The sequence below is a fragment of the Leptinotarsa decemlineata genome, unplaced genomic scaffold, assembly GCF_025532065.1.
Source record: "Leptinotarsa decemlineata unplaced genomic scaffold, Ldec_3_MD MMD2_tig00002082_RagTag_RagTag, whole genome shotgun sequence".
In the NCBI taxonomy this organism is placed as follows: Eukaryota; Metazoa; Arthropoda; class Insecta; order Coleoptera; family Chrysomelidae; genus Leptinotarsa; species Leptinotarsa decemlineata.
Genome location: NW_027412573.1, coordinates 5407065 through 5427094, shown reverse-complemented (window position 1 = coordinate 5427094; position 20030 = coordinate 5407065). Strand labels below are relative to the sequence as shown.

General features: G+C 33.5%; 2 protein-coding genes across 4 annotated transcripts; one reads left to right on the top strand and one right to left on the bottom strand.

Moving 5' to 3' along the window:
* Window positions 1-4620: 4620 nt before the first annotated feature.
* Window positions 4621-11860, bottom strand: TfIIA-L (Transcription factor IIA L). 2 transcript variants are annotated; one of them, XM_023163029.2, is made up of 4 exons: window positions 11264-11860; window positions 10370-10793; window positions 9256-9396; window positions 4621-8594 (listed from the first exon to the last, which is right to left on the bottom strand). In XM_023163029.2, exons 1-4 carry the CDS (start codon window positions 11585-11587, stop codon window positions 8386-8388), a joined length of 1098 nt encoding a protein of 365 aa, XP_023018797.1. In that variant the 5' UTR covers window positions 11588-11860; the 3' UTR covers window positions 4621-8385. The 2 variants fall into 2 exon arrangements, with proteins under 2 accessions (XP_023018797.1, XP_023018798.1); XM_023163030.2 differs by having other exon boundaries at window positions 11270-11859.
* A 1144-nt stretch (window positions 11861-13004) lies between these two features.
* Mys45A (SDA1 domain containing protein Mys45A) lies at window positions 13005-19520 on the top strand. Of its 2 annotated transcripts, XM_023163032.2 has the most exons (4): window positions 13006-13183; window positions 13335-13974; window positions 14527-14773; window positions 18141-19520. In XM_023163032.2, exons 2-4 carry the CDS (start codon window positions 13345-13347, stop codon window positions 19493-19495), a joined length of 2232 nt encoding a protein of 743 aa, XP_023018800.2. In that variant the 5' UTR covers window positions 13006-13183; window positions 13335-13344; the 3' UTR covers window positions 19496-19520. The 2 variants fall into 2 exon arrangements, with proteins under 2 accessions (XP_023018799.2, XP_023018800.2); XM_023163031.2 differs by having other exon boundaries at window positions 13005-13974.
* Window positions 19521-20030: the final 510 nt, after the last annotated feature.

Genomic DNA, 20030 nt, shown 5'->3' with positions numbered 1-20030 from the left:
AAGTTCTAGACCAGTTTTATAATGAGAACTGTACCTCAGTCACCTGTGAGATTGTGCGAAGTTCCCTAAGACATATCAGGAGCAACGCTTTAGGTACTGACGGGATATCCGTCAAATGATCATTCTCATTGACTCTTTTTTTGATAAATCACTTCACCTTTCTCATAAACTTTATCATTACCAGTTGCCAATTTCCAAAATGTTGGAAGGATGGATTGGTTATCCCTCTGGCTAAGTGTAACTCACCTTTCAATTTGGACTCCACTAATGTTGAAATTTTTTATCGCGATCTCTTGGAAAAATGTGAAAAAGTAATCAACGATATGGCGCCTATAGCCTAAGTCAAATATTCCATGGTTCGATTATGAAGTATTTGATAAAATTCAATTAAGGGACAGAGCTTACAGAGATTTCCGAAATAACTCTAATAATGAAACTCAAAGTAAATGGCAAATTTTCAAACGGTTTAGAAATGAGGTGACAAACCTTCTTAAAGTAAAGAAAAGGCAGTATTATTTTGATAAGATTGATATATTCAGAAACAATCCAAAAGAAATGTGGAAAACACTAAAAAAATTATTTAATAAAAATGATCTGAACACTCCACTCAATATAATTTTTGATACATTAGATGGGCAAAAAACTATAAAAGACAACTTAGAAATAGCACAAAGTTTTAATCACTACTTTATTGAAAGCATTCACGGTATAGTTCATAGTATAAATATTAATGAAGACTGGACCAACTTAAATAATAATATATACATGCCATTCGATAAATTTGAAGTACTCACAATGCCTCACTTACGAAAAATAATCCGCGGCATGAACAATAAATTTTCTATTCATGAAATATTGAACTGTAGGATGCTAAAGGAGATATTTGAAACTATAGGACATGCTATTCTGAATTTCGTTAATACATCGTTAACTACTGGTGAAATTCCACAAAGTTTGAAAATTAGCACTATTGTACCAATTCAAAAAGTTCCTAATACCAATAAAGCTGATGAATTTCGCCCAATCAATACATTACCACCTATCGAAAAATTACTCGAAGTGGCTGTATACGATCAGTTATTACATCATGTTGAGTCAAATTGTATTTTAATGAATAATCAGTCAGGATTTCGAAAACAGTTTTCATGCGAGTCCGCGTTACAATTAACTTTATGCCATATAAAAACTCAATTGGATAATAAGAAATATGTAATTACTGTGTTCCTTGATCTGAAGAGAGCATTTGAAACCATTGATCGTAAAATATTGTTGGTTAAACTCAAGCAATATGGGATAAGGGGCAAGGTATACCAATGGCTAAATAACTACCTCCAGCAACGTAGCCAAAGGGTACGTTTCAAGTCTGAAGTTTCATCTGAGTTAGATAATGATGTTGGCATTCTACAGGGAAGTGTTTTGGGCTCATTATTGTTTCTATTATACATTAATGATATTAACCTCTTTGTGGAATGCGAATTCATTAACCTCTTTGCTGATGATACCTTAATTGCTTGTAGTGACGTCTGCCTAGATACGGCTATTCAAAAAATGAATAATGTTTTACAATCAATTAGCAAGTATTTGAGTTTGAATAAATTGAAATTGAATGTGTCTAAAAGTCAGGCTATGATATTCACAAGTAAATACAGATATGATACCATTAATATTAATAGCCTTAACCTAAACATCAATAATGAACAAATTGAAATTGTATCGAATATCAAGTATTTGGGCTTCCAGTTGGATAACTTTCTGAACTTCAATACCCATTTCAATTATATTCATAAAAAAATTTCAAAAAAACTATTTTTTCTCTCGTATAGCCCAGGAATTATCAACCGAAACAAAAATCACGGTATATAATTCAATTATTCAGCCGCATTTTGATTATTGCTCATCAGCCCTGTTTTTGTTTGATCTTACTAAGCTGAATATGCTACAAAAACTTCAAAATCGTGGCATGAGAATAATTCTGAGAACGAATCGTCTCACCCCCATAAGATCTATGTTAGCAACGCTTAATTGGTTCTCAGTCGAAAAAAGATTGATTATTTCACAATGATTTTTGTATATAAAATATTGAATAACCTGGCTCCTGTTTACTTTCATACATTTATAATATTGAATAAATAGAGACATTCACACTTATAACACTCGGGGTAAAAATGACTTTCACATTAGCAGCGCTGCTTGTCGCAGTACTATGAACACTTTATTTTTCAAAGGTTTCCAAGAATTTAATAAACTACCAGACTTCATTAAAACATCATCATCGTTGAATTTGTTTAAAAAACAATTGAAAGAACTCATTAAGATGAAATAGATATCGTACTGAAAGCAATTCTTGTAATTCTTGTAATTCTACTAATTCTATTAATTCTATTTTCAAAATTGTGATTTTCGTATATTATTGTTGCATTGTATTTCTTTTTTTGTGTTTGTCTAATGTTGTATATATACACCGTTGATTTAATTGGGATATATATGTATATTAGGGTTACCTATTTTTAAATGAAGATCTATCTATCTAGACACACTGTATAATTTTTTTTGCATGAAAATAAGGGCACTTGAAAATACTAATCGACGTGTCCGAGTATATTTCCGAAAGAAACAACACCTTTGATTTAGTGAATTTGTTCCGTGTTAGAGACTCGCACTGTATATACCGGGTGTCCCAGAGCTTTTAGGCCAGCAGATATCTCAGTTACCTGCAGAACAAAAATTAAAACAAAAATATGTATCATAGGAGAACACAAGCACTTTCATGCAGCATAGCAAAATCCACCCCCTGGTAAACAACCCCCAAGAAACCACCCCTAACTTTTGTTTTTCAAATGGCACGCCCATGTTTGTTTTGGTTCAACTTACAGTCTTTTTCATTTCTCGGTCAATGATGTATCATGGTAGGTAGAATGACATGCAGAATCATAGAAAATAAAAACACAAATGAAATATTAATGTTTAAGGTCATCTGTATTTTGATACATGATACTACAGAAAATGTTCAAAATGTTGGCCAGCACTTGCCACACATGCTTCAAGTCGCCGAATCAGCGCGCGAGTACAGGAAGCCCTAATCATTTCCGGAGTAACGGTATGACAAGCCTCTAAAATTTTTTGGGTTAAATCGTCAATATTCATTGGTTGTGTTTCGAAGGCAACTCGTTTCAGATATCCCCACAGGAAAAAGTCCAGTGGCGTGAGATCTGGAGAACGTGCAGGCCATCGCACAGGTCCACTATTTCCAATCTAACGGTCTCGAAAAGTAACATTGAGGAATGTAGTAACTACATTATAGTTATGTGCAGGAGCACCATCTTGTTGCCACCACATTTGTTGTCGTTCTTCAAGTGGAATATCTTCCAGGAGGGCAGGTAAACAATTTTCCAAGAAATGTAAATATCGGTGGCCCGTCAAAGTGTCTTGGAAAAAATGGGGCCCGATGAGTCGTCCATTATGTAAACCACACCACACGTTCACACCCCACATTGTTTGGAAATTGGTTTCTCTAATCCAGTGAGGGTTGTCCTGTGACCAATAGTGCATGTTATGTCGATTAACAGTACCATTATTATGGAAGCGGGATTCGTCACTCCACAAGATTTGATTGAGGATGTTTGGATTGTCATGGACTAAAACTTGAATGTGAGCAATGAATGCCGTTCGTCTTTCGAAATCGGTAGGTCTGAGTCCTTGGTGTAAATGAATTTTGGAGGGATGATACTTGTACTGTTTGAAAATTCTTTGCACAGATGACTTACTGATCCCAATCTCTACCGCCAATGCACGAACATGAGGATGTGCTTCGGCGTAGGCCAACACATTTATGCAATTTTCCTCAGTTCACACGGGAGTAGGATGTACTTGATCTGTTTTTCCTGGAAATGAACCCGTTCGCATGGTATTTTCTACATACGAAAACGTATTACGACCTGGTTGTCGACGATCAGGAAAGCGCTGCCCATACAGCCTCTCCGCAGCACGTTTATTCTTTCGGCATTCACCAAAAATTAAAAGCATATCAACGTATTCGTTGGGAGTGAAGGTAAAAGGCATTTTGATATACAACAACAATATCACGACTGATGGCAATGTGTCATCCAGATATCAGAGGAATGAAAGGAAGCACAAAAAGTTCTAACATTTTATCGCCTCTTTTTCTGCGTAGCGTTCACTTTTTCTGGTGTCTACGATGCAGAACAATTCGATCAGTCCAGTTAATAGTACCCACTAACGTATTCAATTTTCTCGAACAATTATGATATATCGTTGGTTGAGAAATAACAAGAGCTGTCAGTTGAACGACAAACAACATGGGGTTGCCATTTGAAAAACAAAAGTTAGGGATGGTTTCGCAGGGGTTGCTCGCGAGGGGGTGGATTTTGCTCTGCTACATGAAAGTGCTGGTGGTCTTCTATGATATACATATTTTTTTTCAATTTTTTTCTGCAGGTGACTGAGATATCTGCTGGCCTAGAATCTCTGGGACACCCGGTATATATTATTATTAGTTCAAATACTTTATTCAAAAACTAAAGGAAGGTTTCTCATTTCATCAAAAAAGTTTGAGAGTTCAGAAGTTACCTGACACTTGAGCTAAAAAATAAAAAACTTCAAAACTGTTGCTTTATCTATTTCATATGAAGGTTAAAGTACAAATTTAAGTAGACTCTACAAGCAAGAAAGAGTATATACAAAATAAATAAAAGATACTGTTCCCATTGACTAACAGTAAATTGGGATGTACGTCATTTACATCTAGTAACTTACATGATGAAAATTGTGAACCTGTTCCAATAATAGCATGCGGGTGATGTTTACAATCATGCCAACGAATTTTTCAACCATAAAATTGCACGGTCGAGTAAAGCATCTTTTTAGGGGTTTCACATTATCAAAAGGAAGGGTGAAATCCAAAAAATAACAAAACGTTTTATTCATTTTTAGTGATCCTGCCGTTTCGTCTACTACTGCGGTATACATGATCAAAGGTGATGAGGTAACGGTCGAAGTACTCGAGTTATTGTTCTCGAAGCTAGTATACCCTGGATTAGGAAAATATTAAAGAGACACGACGTGAAACCAATATTGAGGTCAACGAAAATTATCAGGACCCCAGAGAATCTTTAGCAGCATATATCGGATTCCTTGTTGCTGTGGGTCAGCACACATTGGAACCACGAAAAGAAATATAGGTACCCGTCTCTCTGAACACAAGAGCACTTGTCGCCTCTGACAAACCGACGAATCGGCTGTAGCCGAACATGCTGTCTAAACAGAAGGCACTCACTTTTATCTCCTTCGAAGATACAGTTATACTCGATAAAACTATACAACAATCTAAGAGAGGCAATAAACATTCAGAAACAGGGATAATTTCAATAGAAAGTAAGAGGTAATGAACATTCATAAAATCTGGCTGCCTGTACTTAAAGATACACGAACAAGGTCAGGTAATCCAATTAAGAGAAACCAAGCCACGCCCATCTATGATAATTTGAAACCGGAGTCAAATACCAGCGTTGTAGCTTCTGTGTTAGGAACAACAACTCGAGCACTTCAACTGTTACCTCATCGCCTTTGATATTGTCTACCGCAGTAATAGACGAAACGTGAAGCAAAAACTCGGAAAACAGTTTTGACAGTGACAGTAATGGTTAATGACAATTTTTGATAAAATTACAAAATATAAGTGAACAATTTGCTTTCATTTTGTTTCATGTCTATAACCTAACAACTCAACACTTGCCTCAATCTATCAATGGAATGAAACACCAGAATTTGTAAATTGAAAACTTTTTCCAAACACCAAGGATAACTCTGGAATAACTCGACTTTTCAAATTGTTTTCGATGAATAAGGGTTCAAAAGTAGATGTAGAAGATGAATTTATTATATGAAATTTGACTGGATATTTTTATATTAAATATCATGAAATAAATACAGTGTACATTAAAATCTACGATCAAAATAATAAGACAAAATAACCAGATGTGTATTTTGTTAAGGGTTCTTTTTTTAAAAAAAAAAGTCTAAACGTATATCGACAAATAATGAGTGACTCAAGAATGTTGAATATATTGGCTGGGAATTAGAGCAGGGTAGATATTATAATCAAATACATTGTAACCCGAGAATTTTCTGTTGTGAAATTACGAATATAAGAAGTATGAAAACATTTATTTTGAACAAAGAGTTATAGTAAATTCCTTTTTTCAATTTTATATGAAGCAATAAATACTGAAGAGTTTGGTAAAAATATAGGATTTTTTTTCGTTGCTGCTTTATTATCATCAGTTGAATCAATCTGTGGAGTTATCTCAATGGTCCCAATCTAGTTTTTTCTTTTGAGAAACCTCAGAAACTCAAATTCGACCAATTTCAACCCTATTCACTAAAAAATGTAACAGTGAATAAGTCCTGAACTTTCAAAACTGTTTCATATTTGTTATAATCTACTACAAACCAAATCGCGAAGTGACGTTTCGTTCATTTGATTCCGTCATCAACTTTATTTGTGTAAATACGGGCAAACGTTTTTTTTAACTGTGATAGCCATTGTTATAACGAATTCCGCTATAAATTGAAAGGAATATATTTTCAGGAGAGACTGATTTTTGGGAAAGGTTTCAGCTTTCGACTTTTCCATCTGTATACAAAAAATGTGAGTCTCATAATTTTCAAGGACCTAGAATTTAATTCACATCATATTGGCCAATCTACTTCCATCAATAAATTTATAACCGGTGATTTGGAAAAATAATGGTTATGAGCTATCACGTTATCAGATGAAGATTATTCATTACTCAAACCTATTCTTGGTTTGTATTCGAAAATAAGAAGTGAACATTTCATGTTTCAGTTACTAGTGCCACCCTCTCTGGTTCTCATAAAGAACTACTAAAATTTTGTGAAAAAGTTCTACATTTGGACAAGAGAGGTCAGCACCAAACTGAAAGGAAATACAAATTGAGCAGCTTTGTTCTCTCGACACATCGACAATCTACAATTATAAGCCTAGAGAAGTTATAATTAGAGATGAAACGAATAGCAGTTTAGACGAATATTCATACAAACTCGCAGTCGGATAGTATGTAGGCCGCCAGATAAGCCGGATATCGGATAGTAATCAATGTTACATGACTCGCTACCATTATGATTAAATGGGAGTTGAAACTAGCGAGTTTTAGTTTCCCCAAGGTTGCACAAACCAAAACTAGGATGGAACCAATGACAGAACCCCGTCGAGTTGTGTGCTCTAGTACCCAGTATCGTATTTTAATAAAAATAATGGATATTCATGGAACTCCATAACCTAAAATAAAATCATCAGTACTTTTATGAAATGACTTGGTAAATTTTGAGATAGTATATCCAGCAAACTCAGAATTTCTTGTGAGACCTGTATATTAATTATTTACAAGGGATAAAACGAAATAACTGTGAAAGACATTGGAAATTTTCATTGGTTGTTCCAGTTAATCAAATCTAACACCCATTCCAACTAATAGAAAATAAAAATGTTGATTTTTTTCCACGAACACGAAATATTTCCATTGTAGAAACTTTTTAAGGTAATATAAGTTGTGGTTCCATTTCATCTGTTATCAATAACAGATTGTGATTCTCTGATTGTGTGAGCATTTATTACTTTGTTAATATCAAAAAGCTCATAAAAGGTTATTTTTCTTCCAACTCTGTCAAAATATGAAAACATGAGACATCTACATCTGGTAGAACAGGTTTGATATTTTCTGGGTTCGACTGGCAAAAGACATATTCAAAATTTGCCGCCTGCCAGCAGGTTCATGTCTATGTATATACGGTGAGCCTCAAACTGATGTCTACAAACGAAAAACATCACTATCATTTCAGTTATTACTCTTGAAATCAAAATGTATCTCATTATACAGAGACAGACAAATATTTTGAAATCTGGCATTTGTGTTTTGAAATGAGGACTTCACCATAGTTTTTTTGAATAAAATTTATTTCTTCAATATATCATAGTTTCCTTTGCCAAAAATATTTTTCTAGTCCTTAAGCGATAGCCCAAAATTATTGTAGAAATATACACATTTCAAACATCTATTTGAAATTAAATTTTTTCCCCGTCTTCGAAAATCACCACCATACTTGAAATTTTTCATTCTTCCTGTACCATCATAGGCTCCTCTTCAGATTTCACATGACGACGAATTTATCATCAGAAAAAAAATACTGACAAAGCAATAATTAAAAGCTTTCCATCTGTAGAAAACTTTCTTGAGACTCACCGTATACTAAAGCACAAAAACAAACGCTTGATAAACATATCACTGAATATTGAAACAGGTACACTTTTTCAATAAAAACCAAACAGTCTTTACAATATAAATAATTTCACCATTCTGCGTCTCCGGTTGCTTTTTGGAAGACGTAATCGGCACCCTTCAAATTCATAATCCCGTCCTTCAAGTAAAATTTCCATCGGTTGCGATTTCTTATGATTTTATCATATTGGCACACAACAATGTTGTCGGTGTCAAATAGATCAGTGGGATCATCGTCAGTGACATCGTCCTCTGAATTTAGAGGTTCTTCCTCGCCGCCTGGGAAAAAACAAAAAATATATTAGGAAAAGGACAAATCATTAATTATTACATGACTAGATAAATATTTATTCGTGCAACTAACCGATAGGGTTTCAAGACATGTTCATAAAAAAACTGTAGCAAAGGCTGAATAGGCAAAGTACATTATGAAGTACATCAAAATTATAACTAGAGAGATTGAAAGAGAGAAATCAAGGTAGAGGGATTGAGAGAGAGAGGAGATAAGAAAAATATCAACAGGGGGGAGATTAAGAGAGAAGGCGATTGAGAGACAGACATTGTGAGTAAGAGAGGTATCGAGAATGAGTGGAGTATTGAGATTGAGAGAGTGTGAGATTAAAAGAGGTTTTCAGAATGAGAGAAGTGAAAGGGGTATCAAGCGAGAGAGGGAGATTAAGAGAGAGATTGAAAAATAAACAGAAAGATTGAGAGAGTATTGAGAAAGAGAGAGAGACAGATTACAAGGAGAAAGAGAGAGAAAAAGAGAGAGGAGGAAAGAGATTAAAAGTAAAAAAGAGACAGTTCATCAACAAGATTAACACAGAAAACTCAAAGTTGTATGAAAATTTGGTCAATTCAACAAAATCACTTTCATTATCTGCAATCAAAAGTTATAATGGTTTACCAGCACTGAATGGAAATAACATAAATAACTTGCCTTCATCTTCCATTTCTTGATCATCTTCATCTCTGTCGTCATCCAGATCATCATCATCATTCTCATCATCTGAACCATCTTCGTCATCATCAGATGTGTCATTAGGACCATCTGCCTGATTCAAAGATGTATATTTTTTGGCTGAAATGAATGAGTTTTAAATATTACAAATAAGTAAAAATTGTTTTTATTTTTTATTTAGTAAATTGTGAGATCATCTTCATTTAGTAGTTTCATTTCGAGTTTCAACGTCGTGATTTCCAAGAAACAACTAATAAAAATATGTGGCCTACTTATGCTTCCATACTATTCAGTTGTTTCTGTGATAAGAAATTTGAAATGCGGAACGAGAATTTAGTTCCGTAAAAATATTTCTAATGAAAAAATAACTAAATTCAAATTCAATCGCAAATGAACTCGACTTAAGAATTTTAAATAGAACCTTGAATATTATTTGGAAACAGAATCAGAATATGAAAATTTTGAATTAAAGGGGTTATATTTTTTTTTTTTTAATTTTCTTTTCAACTTTATTAGCCAAGTGTCCATTTTTTTTCAAAATAGGAAGTGTATCTCTTATACAACTGTGTCGGTTGAAAAGAGAAAGTTTCAAAGCTTTTTTCCTAGTTTTCTCTATAAGGTAGTTATTGTCAAAAATTAAAAAAAAAAAATTACAGGTACACTTAATTCTTAAAGAAATTGTTGAAGAATTATTAGAGATAACTTGGTAAAAAAAGTCAATTCTTAAATTTTAATTGAAAATTACGCAATTATCATCTTTTGTCACTACAAGTTATTTGACAAAATTTCCATAGATGATGTCATAAAACTGCCATATTGAATTTAGAGGAGCCATTTTAAAAGACAATGGTTACTTGTGTTATATCATTTAAAAGATAATTTCTAATCAATCATATATTTAAAAAATGTGCAGGGCTCTATTTAAAATTCTTGAACGGCGTTCTTTACCTTGATCCCTACCCCTACAATAATTTTGTTGTCACACTGTGTAGTTTCTAAAAAATAAAGGTGCTAATGAAAATCTCACGTTTTTTGTACTTATCAAGATATTCAAAAAAAACAAATTAACAATATGCGACTATTGAGTTCGTACCTTTTCTTCTTCTAATTTTGGGAAAAATTACTTCTATACATAAGCCCTCCTCATCTCTAACAAGGCATCCCGCTTCATCAGTCTGTTTCCTATCTGATGGTTCTTCACAGTTTCCTTTTGAACTGCATGCACTTGTAAAATCAAGATCGTCTTGATCTGCAGCTCCGTCTGTCTGAATGACATTTTTATTTACAATTGTGGTTACCGTAGCTTGCTGATGGCTATTGAAAGCAGCATTTACGTGTTGCTGCAAAAGTGAAGATGCAATATTTGAGGGCAACCCCATAGTTGCAGTTATCACAGGGCCTGTGAGTACTTTCTGCAACTGATTGCCTTGTAGGGCAGATGCAGGCACCTGGATTGTAAGGATTCGCTGAAGTCCATCGGATCCGGGCTGCGGAGGTAAGGTGATTTGAATTGGAACCTGAAATCAGTTGATAAGACACCGACATGCCATTTCAGATAGTACTCAGAACGATTAAGGCAGTAAAATCATGATATTTATAAGGGAACATCAAAACTTTAAATGTTCTACATGTTGTCTTTAGGATCTTGAATAAGGCTCAATAGTTTTGTGAAACATATTGAAATTTAAATTTGTTGGTGCTTACTTAGTCATCGATTCAAACTAGTGTTCAAAATAATCACCTTCTGAATAATCTGGTTGTATTCTAAAAATTTCACAATTTAGACACCTCAACAAAAATAAATCAAGAGGAGACACATTTACTTAAAGTGGAGGCCTTATCTCAGAGAGTAAAGTAGTTCACTAAGTTTTGAATTCAGATTCATATCACAAAACAAAAATATGTAAGTGAAATAAAAATTTTTCAAAAACTACCGCAAGTATCTACCCTGTCTGTTTGATTATTAATTTATTCAAAATAGCATTACATATACCAGTTTGTCGTGTTGGATGTGCTGCTGCAGCAACTGCTGGGGATGTGGCTGCTGAGACGGTTGAGAGCTAACAGTTTGCTGAACAGGGTTGTTAACGACTTTTGGAAAGCCATTATGTTCCACTTTTTTCTTTTCAACCTGTTCTTCTTGCACGGCTTTTGTGCTCATCAACTTTGTTTCCCAAGTCTGTTTTAGTTCTTGCAATACTTGTTCATCCACTCCATCTTCCAGGAAAACTTCTCTTACACCCGAAATTACATCTTCCATAACTTCTTGATAGATTCTTAAAACAGAATTTTTACATAATAAGGTCGACATGTTTACCAACAAAGTCTAGCGTGAATAAAAAACAGAAAAAATTATTTGCGTCTGGTAACAACAACTGGTTTATCAATTATAAGGTCTTGGTATGTTTCTCCAATGGTTTGATCTATCTTGAGTAATATAAACATATGGGCACTTATTTCATATTAGATTTACGATATAAACGGCTACAACACCCTGAAACTTTATCTATTCATCACAAGTCACCACCATTTTGACTTGGAAGTGAAGTATGAAAAAGAGAACTGAGAACGGAAAGTCCTAACTTTGACATGAGGTTACTTCTTCTTATTTTCTTCTCTTCTAATGTCCTAATATGTTAGGGCAAACAATTCATGATTTTTGTTTGACTATACACTCACAACTATCAAGGAGCATTAGAAAGACAGAGACACTACTATGAGGCGTTTTCTGATGCTCATGTATTCAAAACGTATTTGTCTGCGATTCAAATACATTCATTCTGGCATTGAAACGGTGACGTCACATCAACTATGATTTGAAACGTATTCATGATGATTCAAAACTATTGTGAGGAATTTGACGTTAATACTTGATCAGATTTCAAGTTTATACGGGCATTGAAAGCAATTTATCGATCACTTATAAAAATAATTCAATATCATTAAGACCAACTTATACGAACTACGAACACAATATACTGGATTTTCAATTGTAGAATGAAGCAAAAGCGGTTGACAAAGAATACGTGCAATAAATAAATTCTTGGTATCTGAACTGAATCATTACGATCATTGGATTCCAATTTTAATTATTTCAAAATAAAATTAAATATCAAAGAGACATTCTTGTAGAAGGTTGATGTGATATCTGAAGTAGGGTGTTGTGAAAATATTACAGATATATGTATTCTCGACATCGTGTAACACTTATTTTTTTGATATCATAGTGTTACGTTTCACTGATATCACATTATAATATAGCCACGATATAATTATAAGTATGTCAAAAGTACCTCACTTGAACTTTTTCTTTTGACATCTCAAAGCGATATTTCACATCTGCAGTAAGATACAGCCATGTTAGCTGGGCACTATTTTTTGACTTGCTAAACTTCTCATTACCGTTCTTTCTCTTATAATTTGTTTCCTTATTGGAGCTTGAATAAATTTTACTATACTTCTGAAAAGTAGAGTGACCGTCGATAACATGGATATAACATGGGTGATATGAGTCTATAAATTATAATATTAATTTTCGGGAACGTATTTGATTACACAGGCTACTCCGAATATCTCTGGTAGTACTGAATCATTTGAGAGTAATGAATCATCAGGCATGAAGTGTTTGAGTCCAGGAGTTCACTTAACTGGACGTCAAAACTTAAAAAAAAATAACAGTTTGGCACATATGTAGTAACGGAACCCATGACGCCGAAAATCTTCTTCTCATACGAATAAATTAACCTCATTTTGCTTTCACTGAAAGCAAAAACAACACATTGAAAACGAAAACTGAAAGTGCTAATGAATGCAACGAAAAAGGGTGACACGTGTTATATATTCAACGATACAACATATATATCAACGACCGACAAATTCCATAAATAACGTAGCAACCTAAAAAACGGTAAGTTTCTCCCAGAGAAATTCTGGGTCTGTGAGAGCACATTCAATCCATATGTATTTCTATGGAACCAAAAGAATTGTGTAACAGTTAATAATAAAAGTGTATAGTATTAAGTAACAGTCTATGAACATTAGTATATACACAATTACAGAACACCGAAAATGGTTGGTCATAACAATCAACTGGAATTCAATATTCCACAACTTCAAAATCTTATCAAGAGAGATCCTGCCTCATATCATGAAGAGTTCATGTCCCAGTTTACGCATTTCCTCAATACTTTGGAAGCATTTCAGCTCTATCCTGAGCAGCACAATAAAACTTTGGACGATTTGGTTATGTTTATGGCCCAAGTAGCTCACTGTTACCCCAAGGAACTGAAAGAGTTTCCTCAACAATTGATAGAGGTATTGCGAACTCATAACACTGTACTGGACAACAATATGCGAATGGCCTTCTGCCGAGCTTTGATTTTACTCCGTAACAAAAATCTCCTTGCACCCACTGATTTGTTGGAACTGTTTTTTCAACTTCTTCGATGCCAGGACAAGGCATTGAGATCCTTTTTACAGAACCACATCATCACGGATATAAAAAACTTGAATGCTAAACACAAGAATGCAAAGTTGAATTCCACATTGCAGAATTTTATATTCACCATGATGAAAGATTCAAACAGAGCTGCGAAAATGTCTATTGATATAATGATCGAGTTGTACAAGAAGAATATTTGGAATGATGCCAAAACTGTGAATGTAATTGCAACAGGATGTTTTTCGAAATTTGCCAAGGTATGTATGTTGATTTGTCAACCACCGTATTACCTAATTGATTGGGGTTTCATTCATCTTTTGATGAAACTGAAAATGAAAGCAAGCAATACAAGATTAATTTTTTTTGCAATCTTTTTGACAACATGTCAATATCTCTCTCCAAAATCAAATTTGAAAATGCTGTATGAAACTTTTTATTTCTGGAAAACGACTCACAAAGTCAGAAACTTCATTATCCAGTATACTGCCAGAGAACTATCAAGTGAAATGATATCTCAACGGTTATACACACAGTGTGACCAATAAAGTCTCCATCATATGGGATTTTTTTTTAATTTTCTCTTTATTTCTAACTTCATAAAATATCTACTTTTGAAAAGGTAGTTTATATCTATAAATCTAATGAACATTCAAGACAAACAAATTGGCAATGTAATCAGTAATTTATTCACAGCTATACATATTAATTTTTGGATTTGTTTATAATTTTAGCACTGTATTCTATAAATCATTTTATTGAGATGAAGTTTGTTATTAATTTTTATAAAATCAAATTCAAATTGCTTCAAGGTTATGGTGGCTTCAATGAAATTTTTTTTGGGTAAAGATCCTGATGAGAAAAATTCAGATGACTCTGATTCTGACAATGAAGTGGACCCAAAGGAAGTAATCATGGCGAATAAGGTCAACAAGAAAACTAGAAAAAGAGAAAAGCAACTGAGCAAAGTGAAAAAATTGGCTTCTAAGGCATACAAGAAGAAATCTGAAGCACCTGTCTTTAATTTTTCTGCCATACATTTAATTCATGATCCACAAGGTAGGAACTTAATTTAAATTGAGAAATTCAATATATGTGGTGTTCGATGAAAAAAGGTACATAGTATACGAAAATAAGTTTTTGAGAAAAATACATTTGAAGTTTTGCAGTGTATTACTATTATGTTCAATAGTAATAATAATAATATTTTATTGGTTCTTCTGGATAATATGTGTAATATGATATAAATAAACTTATAAAAAAAATATATGTATATATAGGATATGAACAGTTATGTAAAATTATATATTAAAACTTATAACTAGGTGAAATTATAGTATATTAACATCCCTAGATGACAATCTCAATTCTTCAGTTATATTGATAAGTCATTTATAAACTCTTCAATGGAGTAGTAGGCTTTATCAATCAGAAAGTTTTTTAGGAACGGTTTAAATTTTCTTAGTGACATTTTCTAACATGATTCGGCAATTTGTTAAATAGCCTGATACCCATGAAAATTGGACTTGATTCTGATCTAGCCAGTCTATGATTTGGTATTTCTAACAATGTTGAATTTCTTGTGCCGTAATTATTTTTGTTTAAGAAGGTAAAAGGTCGCTGATCCGATTTTACAAAAATCAACAGCTGGTACATATAAAAGCATGGGAGAGTTAATATTCTTAAAACTTTAAATAGATCTCTGCAGCTAGTACGTCTATTTACACTCTGAATGTTTCTGACAACTCTCTTCTGTAAAATAAATAGCCTTTGTGCCTCACGTGATAGGCCCCAAGCTACTATACTATATGAGATTGTTGAGTGTGATTGGGCATGATAGTACATGAGTACCACCGACTTATCTATAATTTTACTGAGTTGATAGATACAGTAACACATAGGCGTTATTTTTTCACATATTTCATTAATATGTTGATTCCATTTACAATCTTCAGTGAGAGTAAGTCCTAGAAATTTTATTGAATTCACCTGTTTCATTAAACCGTGCTGTGATTTTAACAGTAAACTGTGATCATGACCATTTGGGGCATAACTAAATCTTAGGAAGGATGATTTTTTATCATTGCAGATTAATTTATTGCTAGAAAACCAATCCTGGGCTTTTAAAATTTCCCTGTGAGTCAGGTCTACTGTGGATGTAACATTCTTTCCGCTAACCAGTAGTGTAGTGTCATCCGCATACATTACAAAATTTCGTTCAAAGTCATTGACATAAATTATATAAAGTAGAGGTCCCAAAATAGAGCCTTGTGGTACTTCAATAGTATACTTCAACGTATTGTGTTCGATTTTGGAGATAACTTTCAAACCATCTACGTGAGTTTCCCCTAAAACCATACTTTTCCAATTTGTCTAGTAGAATTCTGTGGTCTACAAGATCAAATGCCTTACTTAGATCTAAGAAAATACCCAGAGTTCGATTACCCATATCTAGACTATTTATAGCTCTTTTAGTAGTTTTATTATAGCTTGTGTTGTTGAACGTCCCTTTCTAAAACCAAATTGATTTTCATTGAATAGCTTACGAAGATCAAAGAATGAAACGACTGTAAGTTCTTGATATCATTGATTTGGGTATCTGTGAAGTCATTACTTCAATCTGTGATGTTTATTCTCATTGTAGTGTGGCGGTAGCTTCAGTTATCAAGTCGTATGATTGATGAAGGTAATTATTTATTTATTTTATTTATTCACGGCAGTGCCTATTTTTTACAAAATAAATAACAAGTTTACACATTTGTAATCTAAGCTAGGTTTAAAGAAAAAATATATAAAATAAAATAAAAAAAAATCATAAAAATAAGTTAATAAATTACAATCTTTTCAAAGTCTTTTTAAATGTTTCTAAAGAAGTCATAATAAATTCTAAATCTAAATTGTATGTTTTTGCAAGTCTCAAAATTCTACCTACATATTCATTCCGGCCACAGTTGGTGCCACAAAAGGGTACTTTAAAGATTTCCGAATTTCTTGTTCTCCTTGGATTCACATTTAAAGTTATAAGTTCGACAAGTTCAGGGGAATTGATGCTACCATTGATTATTTTATGAATTAGTGTAAGGATTTACATATACTCTGTAGAAATTGAATATATATCTATCTATCTAAATGACTTTTTTGGGTCGAGAGTGATTCCTAAATCTCCGATTGTGTTTGTTGTTTTCAGTTCTGATTGATTGATTTTATATGGCCAGTTAATGGGATTTTTGTTTAGGAAAAAAGTAAATTTTTGACATTTGTCTATATTTATTTGCAATAGATTTATATCACACCAGCAAACAAAGTTAGATAAATCGTACTGTAATAATTCTGTATCAGTGGAGTCATGAATAACTTTAAACATTAAAGTAACCTTTTCATTTCCGGGTTTTCTATCTCATCACCACAAATGTTTTCTTTCAGTTTCGTAATTTTCGTGAGAATTTCATTGTGAGTTATTGATTTTTATAAACTCAATTTTATTAAAATGAATGTGATAAAGAGTTCGGAGCCGTTTTTGGGATATGCGATGCAGTATGTAATAAAGATGAATCTAGTTCTGGTTTTTTATATTACATCAGAAAATTGTGAAACGCAGTTTGCTGAGTTTGAGGAGAATTTGAATGATACACAACTGAATAGTTCTCGCATCAGCATCGTAGAACTTGATGAATCTGTCGTAACTGTACCCTTTTTCAACAGTTAGTTCTGAACATATGATTACTAAAGGTGTAAATAATTTTTTCGCAAGTTCAACGAATTTCACATGAAAGAGCATGCTTTCAAGTGACACACTATGTACCTTTTTTCGGCAAACACCACATACGTCATATATGTTCCTAAAGTTTCCAATATTCATGAAGGAAGTGTAGATCAAATTATACAAAAATCTCTCCAAACTTCTCAACTTGATTTTATCCAGTTTTCATTCTCATTTATTTTGATGGCCAAAAATGTTGTTTTGTAAAACCAGTTACCGATTTTATTTTTGAATAAACTAAATCAATCAATCAAAATGTATTTGTCATCTGAAACTATTGTATATATCACAAAAAATACATAAAATGAGAAGTACTCATCACTTCTGTATACACAAGCATATTTTTAACTTGCAAAAATGACAGACCCCTGTTAAGTTAGCAACCACTTTGGATTTTTCCTTTTTTTTTAGGCCATAATTTCAGTCAAATTCAGCCTTCTTCCAAATTTTTTCTCTTCATTTAATGGAGACATTCTTCAAGTTACCTTGGAATAAATAAAATGAAAAAGTGTGGGAGAGATAAAAATATATTGAGAATTTTAGGCTCCCATTCCCCCACCACAGACTTTTCTTCTCTAGTTTAATGTTAAGCAACCAGAGAAAAAACATTTTGTTGAATCAGACTATGAAATGTTTTCCATTGAAATAACATATTTTTCTGCATAGGCATGGCTGAAAAACTATTCAGACAACTGGAGACCACCACCAAACGGTTCGAAGTGAAGTTGATAACCCTGGATGTGATCTCTCGCTTGATAGGAATACACGAACTCTTCCTTTTCAACTATTACTCTTACATTCAAAGATTCATGCAGCCCCACCAGAGAGAAGTGACAAGAATTCTTCAGTTCGCAGCCCAAGCCAGTCACGAATTAGTACCACCAGATGTCATTGAACCAGTATTGAAGACCATGGCCAACAATTTCATAACAGAACGCAACTCTTCAGACGTGATAGCCATTGGACTGAATGCCGTCAGAGAAATCTGCTCCAGATGTCCCTTAGCAATGACGGAAGACCTGATGCAGGATCTTGCTCAGTATAAAACATACAGGGATCGTTCTGTCATGATGGCGTCTAGATCTTTGATACAACTTTTCAGAACGTCGAGACCAGAGCTCCTGCACAAGAAAGATAGAGGTCGTCCAACAGAAGCGATTGAAGAACTTGACCCTCTAGATTATGGAAAAATTACTGCCAAAGATTATCTACCGGGAGCAGAGGTTCTGCTCGAAAATAAAAGTGAGAACATTGAAATCAATTCAGAGTCGGGTTCTGATGATGAGGAATGGATTGATGTTCAGCATTCGGATGATGGTCTGGAAGATGAAGACGGTGATGACGAAGATGATGGCGAGGAAGAGGAAGATGATGAAGAGGAGGAAATCGAAGAGGAGGAAGAGATGGAGGAAGAGGAAGGGGGCGAAGAAAAAAAAAGTGAAGTCTCTGGCCAAGTAATCCCGGTAGCTGAGGCCAAGAAAGAAGGTGAGGAGGGGGGCGGAAGTGAAGATAAATCAAAGGAAAAGAATAAAAAAGGTAAGAAACAGATACTCAAGGCCAAACAAAAGTTGGAAGCCAAAAAATTGAAGAGAGATCAAGCGCAAAAGGTAACTTTGGAGCGGCTCTTGACCGACGAAGAGTTCAGACGAATAGATATGGCGAATGCCAAAAAGCAAGTCTTCAGCTCGAAGAAAGGACTGAAAAGGAAGTTGGAAGAAACACTTGTAAGTGCTCCTTCTGAACTGGTCAAGTTGAGCGATATCGAAAATATTTACAAGAAACGAAAGCACGATAAACAAACAAGGATCGAAAGTGTTAAGAAGGGACAAGTGGATCGGGAAAAGTTTGGTTATAAAGATGGGAGGATGAATGAGAATTGTTCGACTACGAACAGGGAAAAAAGGAAAAATAAGAATTTCGGAATGATCAGACATAAAGTTAAGAGGAAACAGAATAAAAGTTATAAAGATAAGCAGATATCGTTAAGAAATCATTTGCTTAAGTTGAAAAAATTTAAATAAAGTGTCAGTCTAGTCTTATACCAAACGGCTTTTAATTCCCACAAATCATTTTATGATAGATTATTTTTACTTTTTTTAGGCACATCAAGTCGGTTAACAAATTTTTGAGATACAAGAAGTTATAAAAGTGACATTTTTCACAATTCATCAGGATACAAGATATATTTTAATTTAAAATTATTTCAATTTGTTTGAAAACATTCTATTATCTCTTTCAAATAATTTTGCCTATGAAGTAATGTGTTTCAAATATTGAAATAATAAAGCTATCTTCAATGAAAGAATAGATGAGGTAGTGGAAGGAGGTACTTCAATTTTGACATCAACTGTCATTAGTTACGGCTGGGTGCTTTTGAAAGTATGTCATTCTCACCAAAGAAGTACATAACCTCTATTCATATTTTTTTTGTCAGGCATCGAGTACTTTGGTTATTATATATTTTGGTTATTATATATCATATATTATTCAAAAATAAAATTAATAGAAAAACATTGAAATGGATTATTTAATCATTGCGGAAGCAAACACTCACAC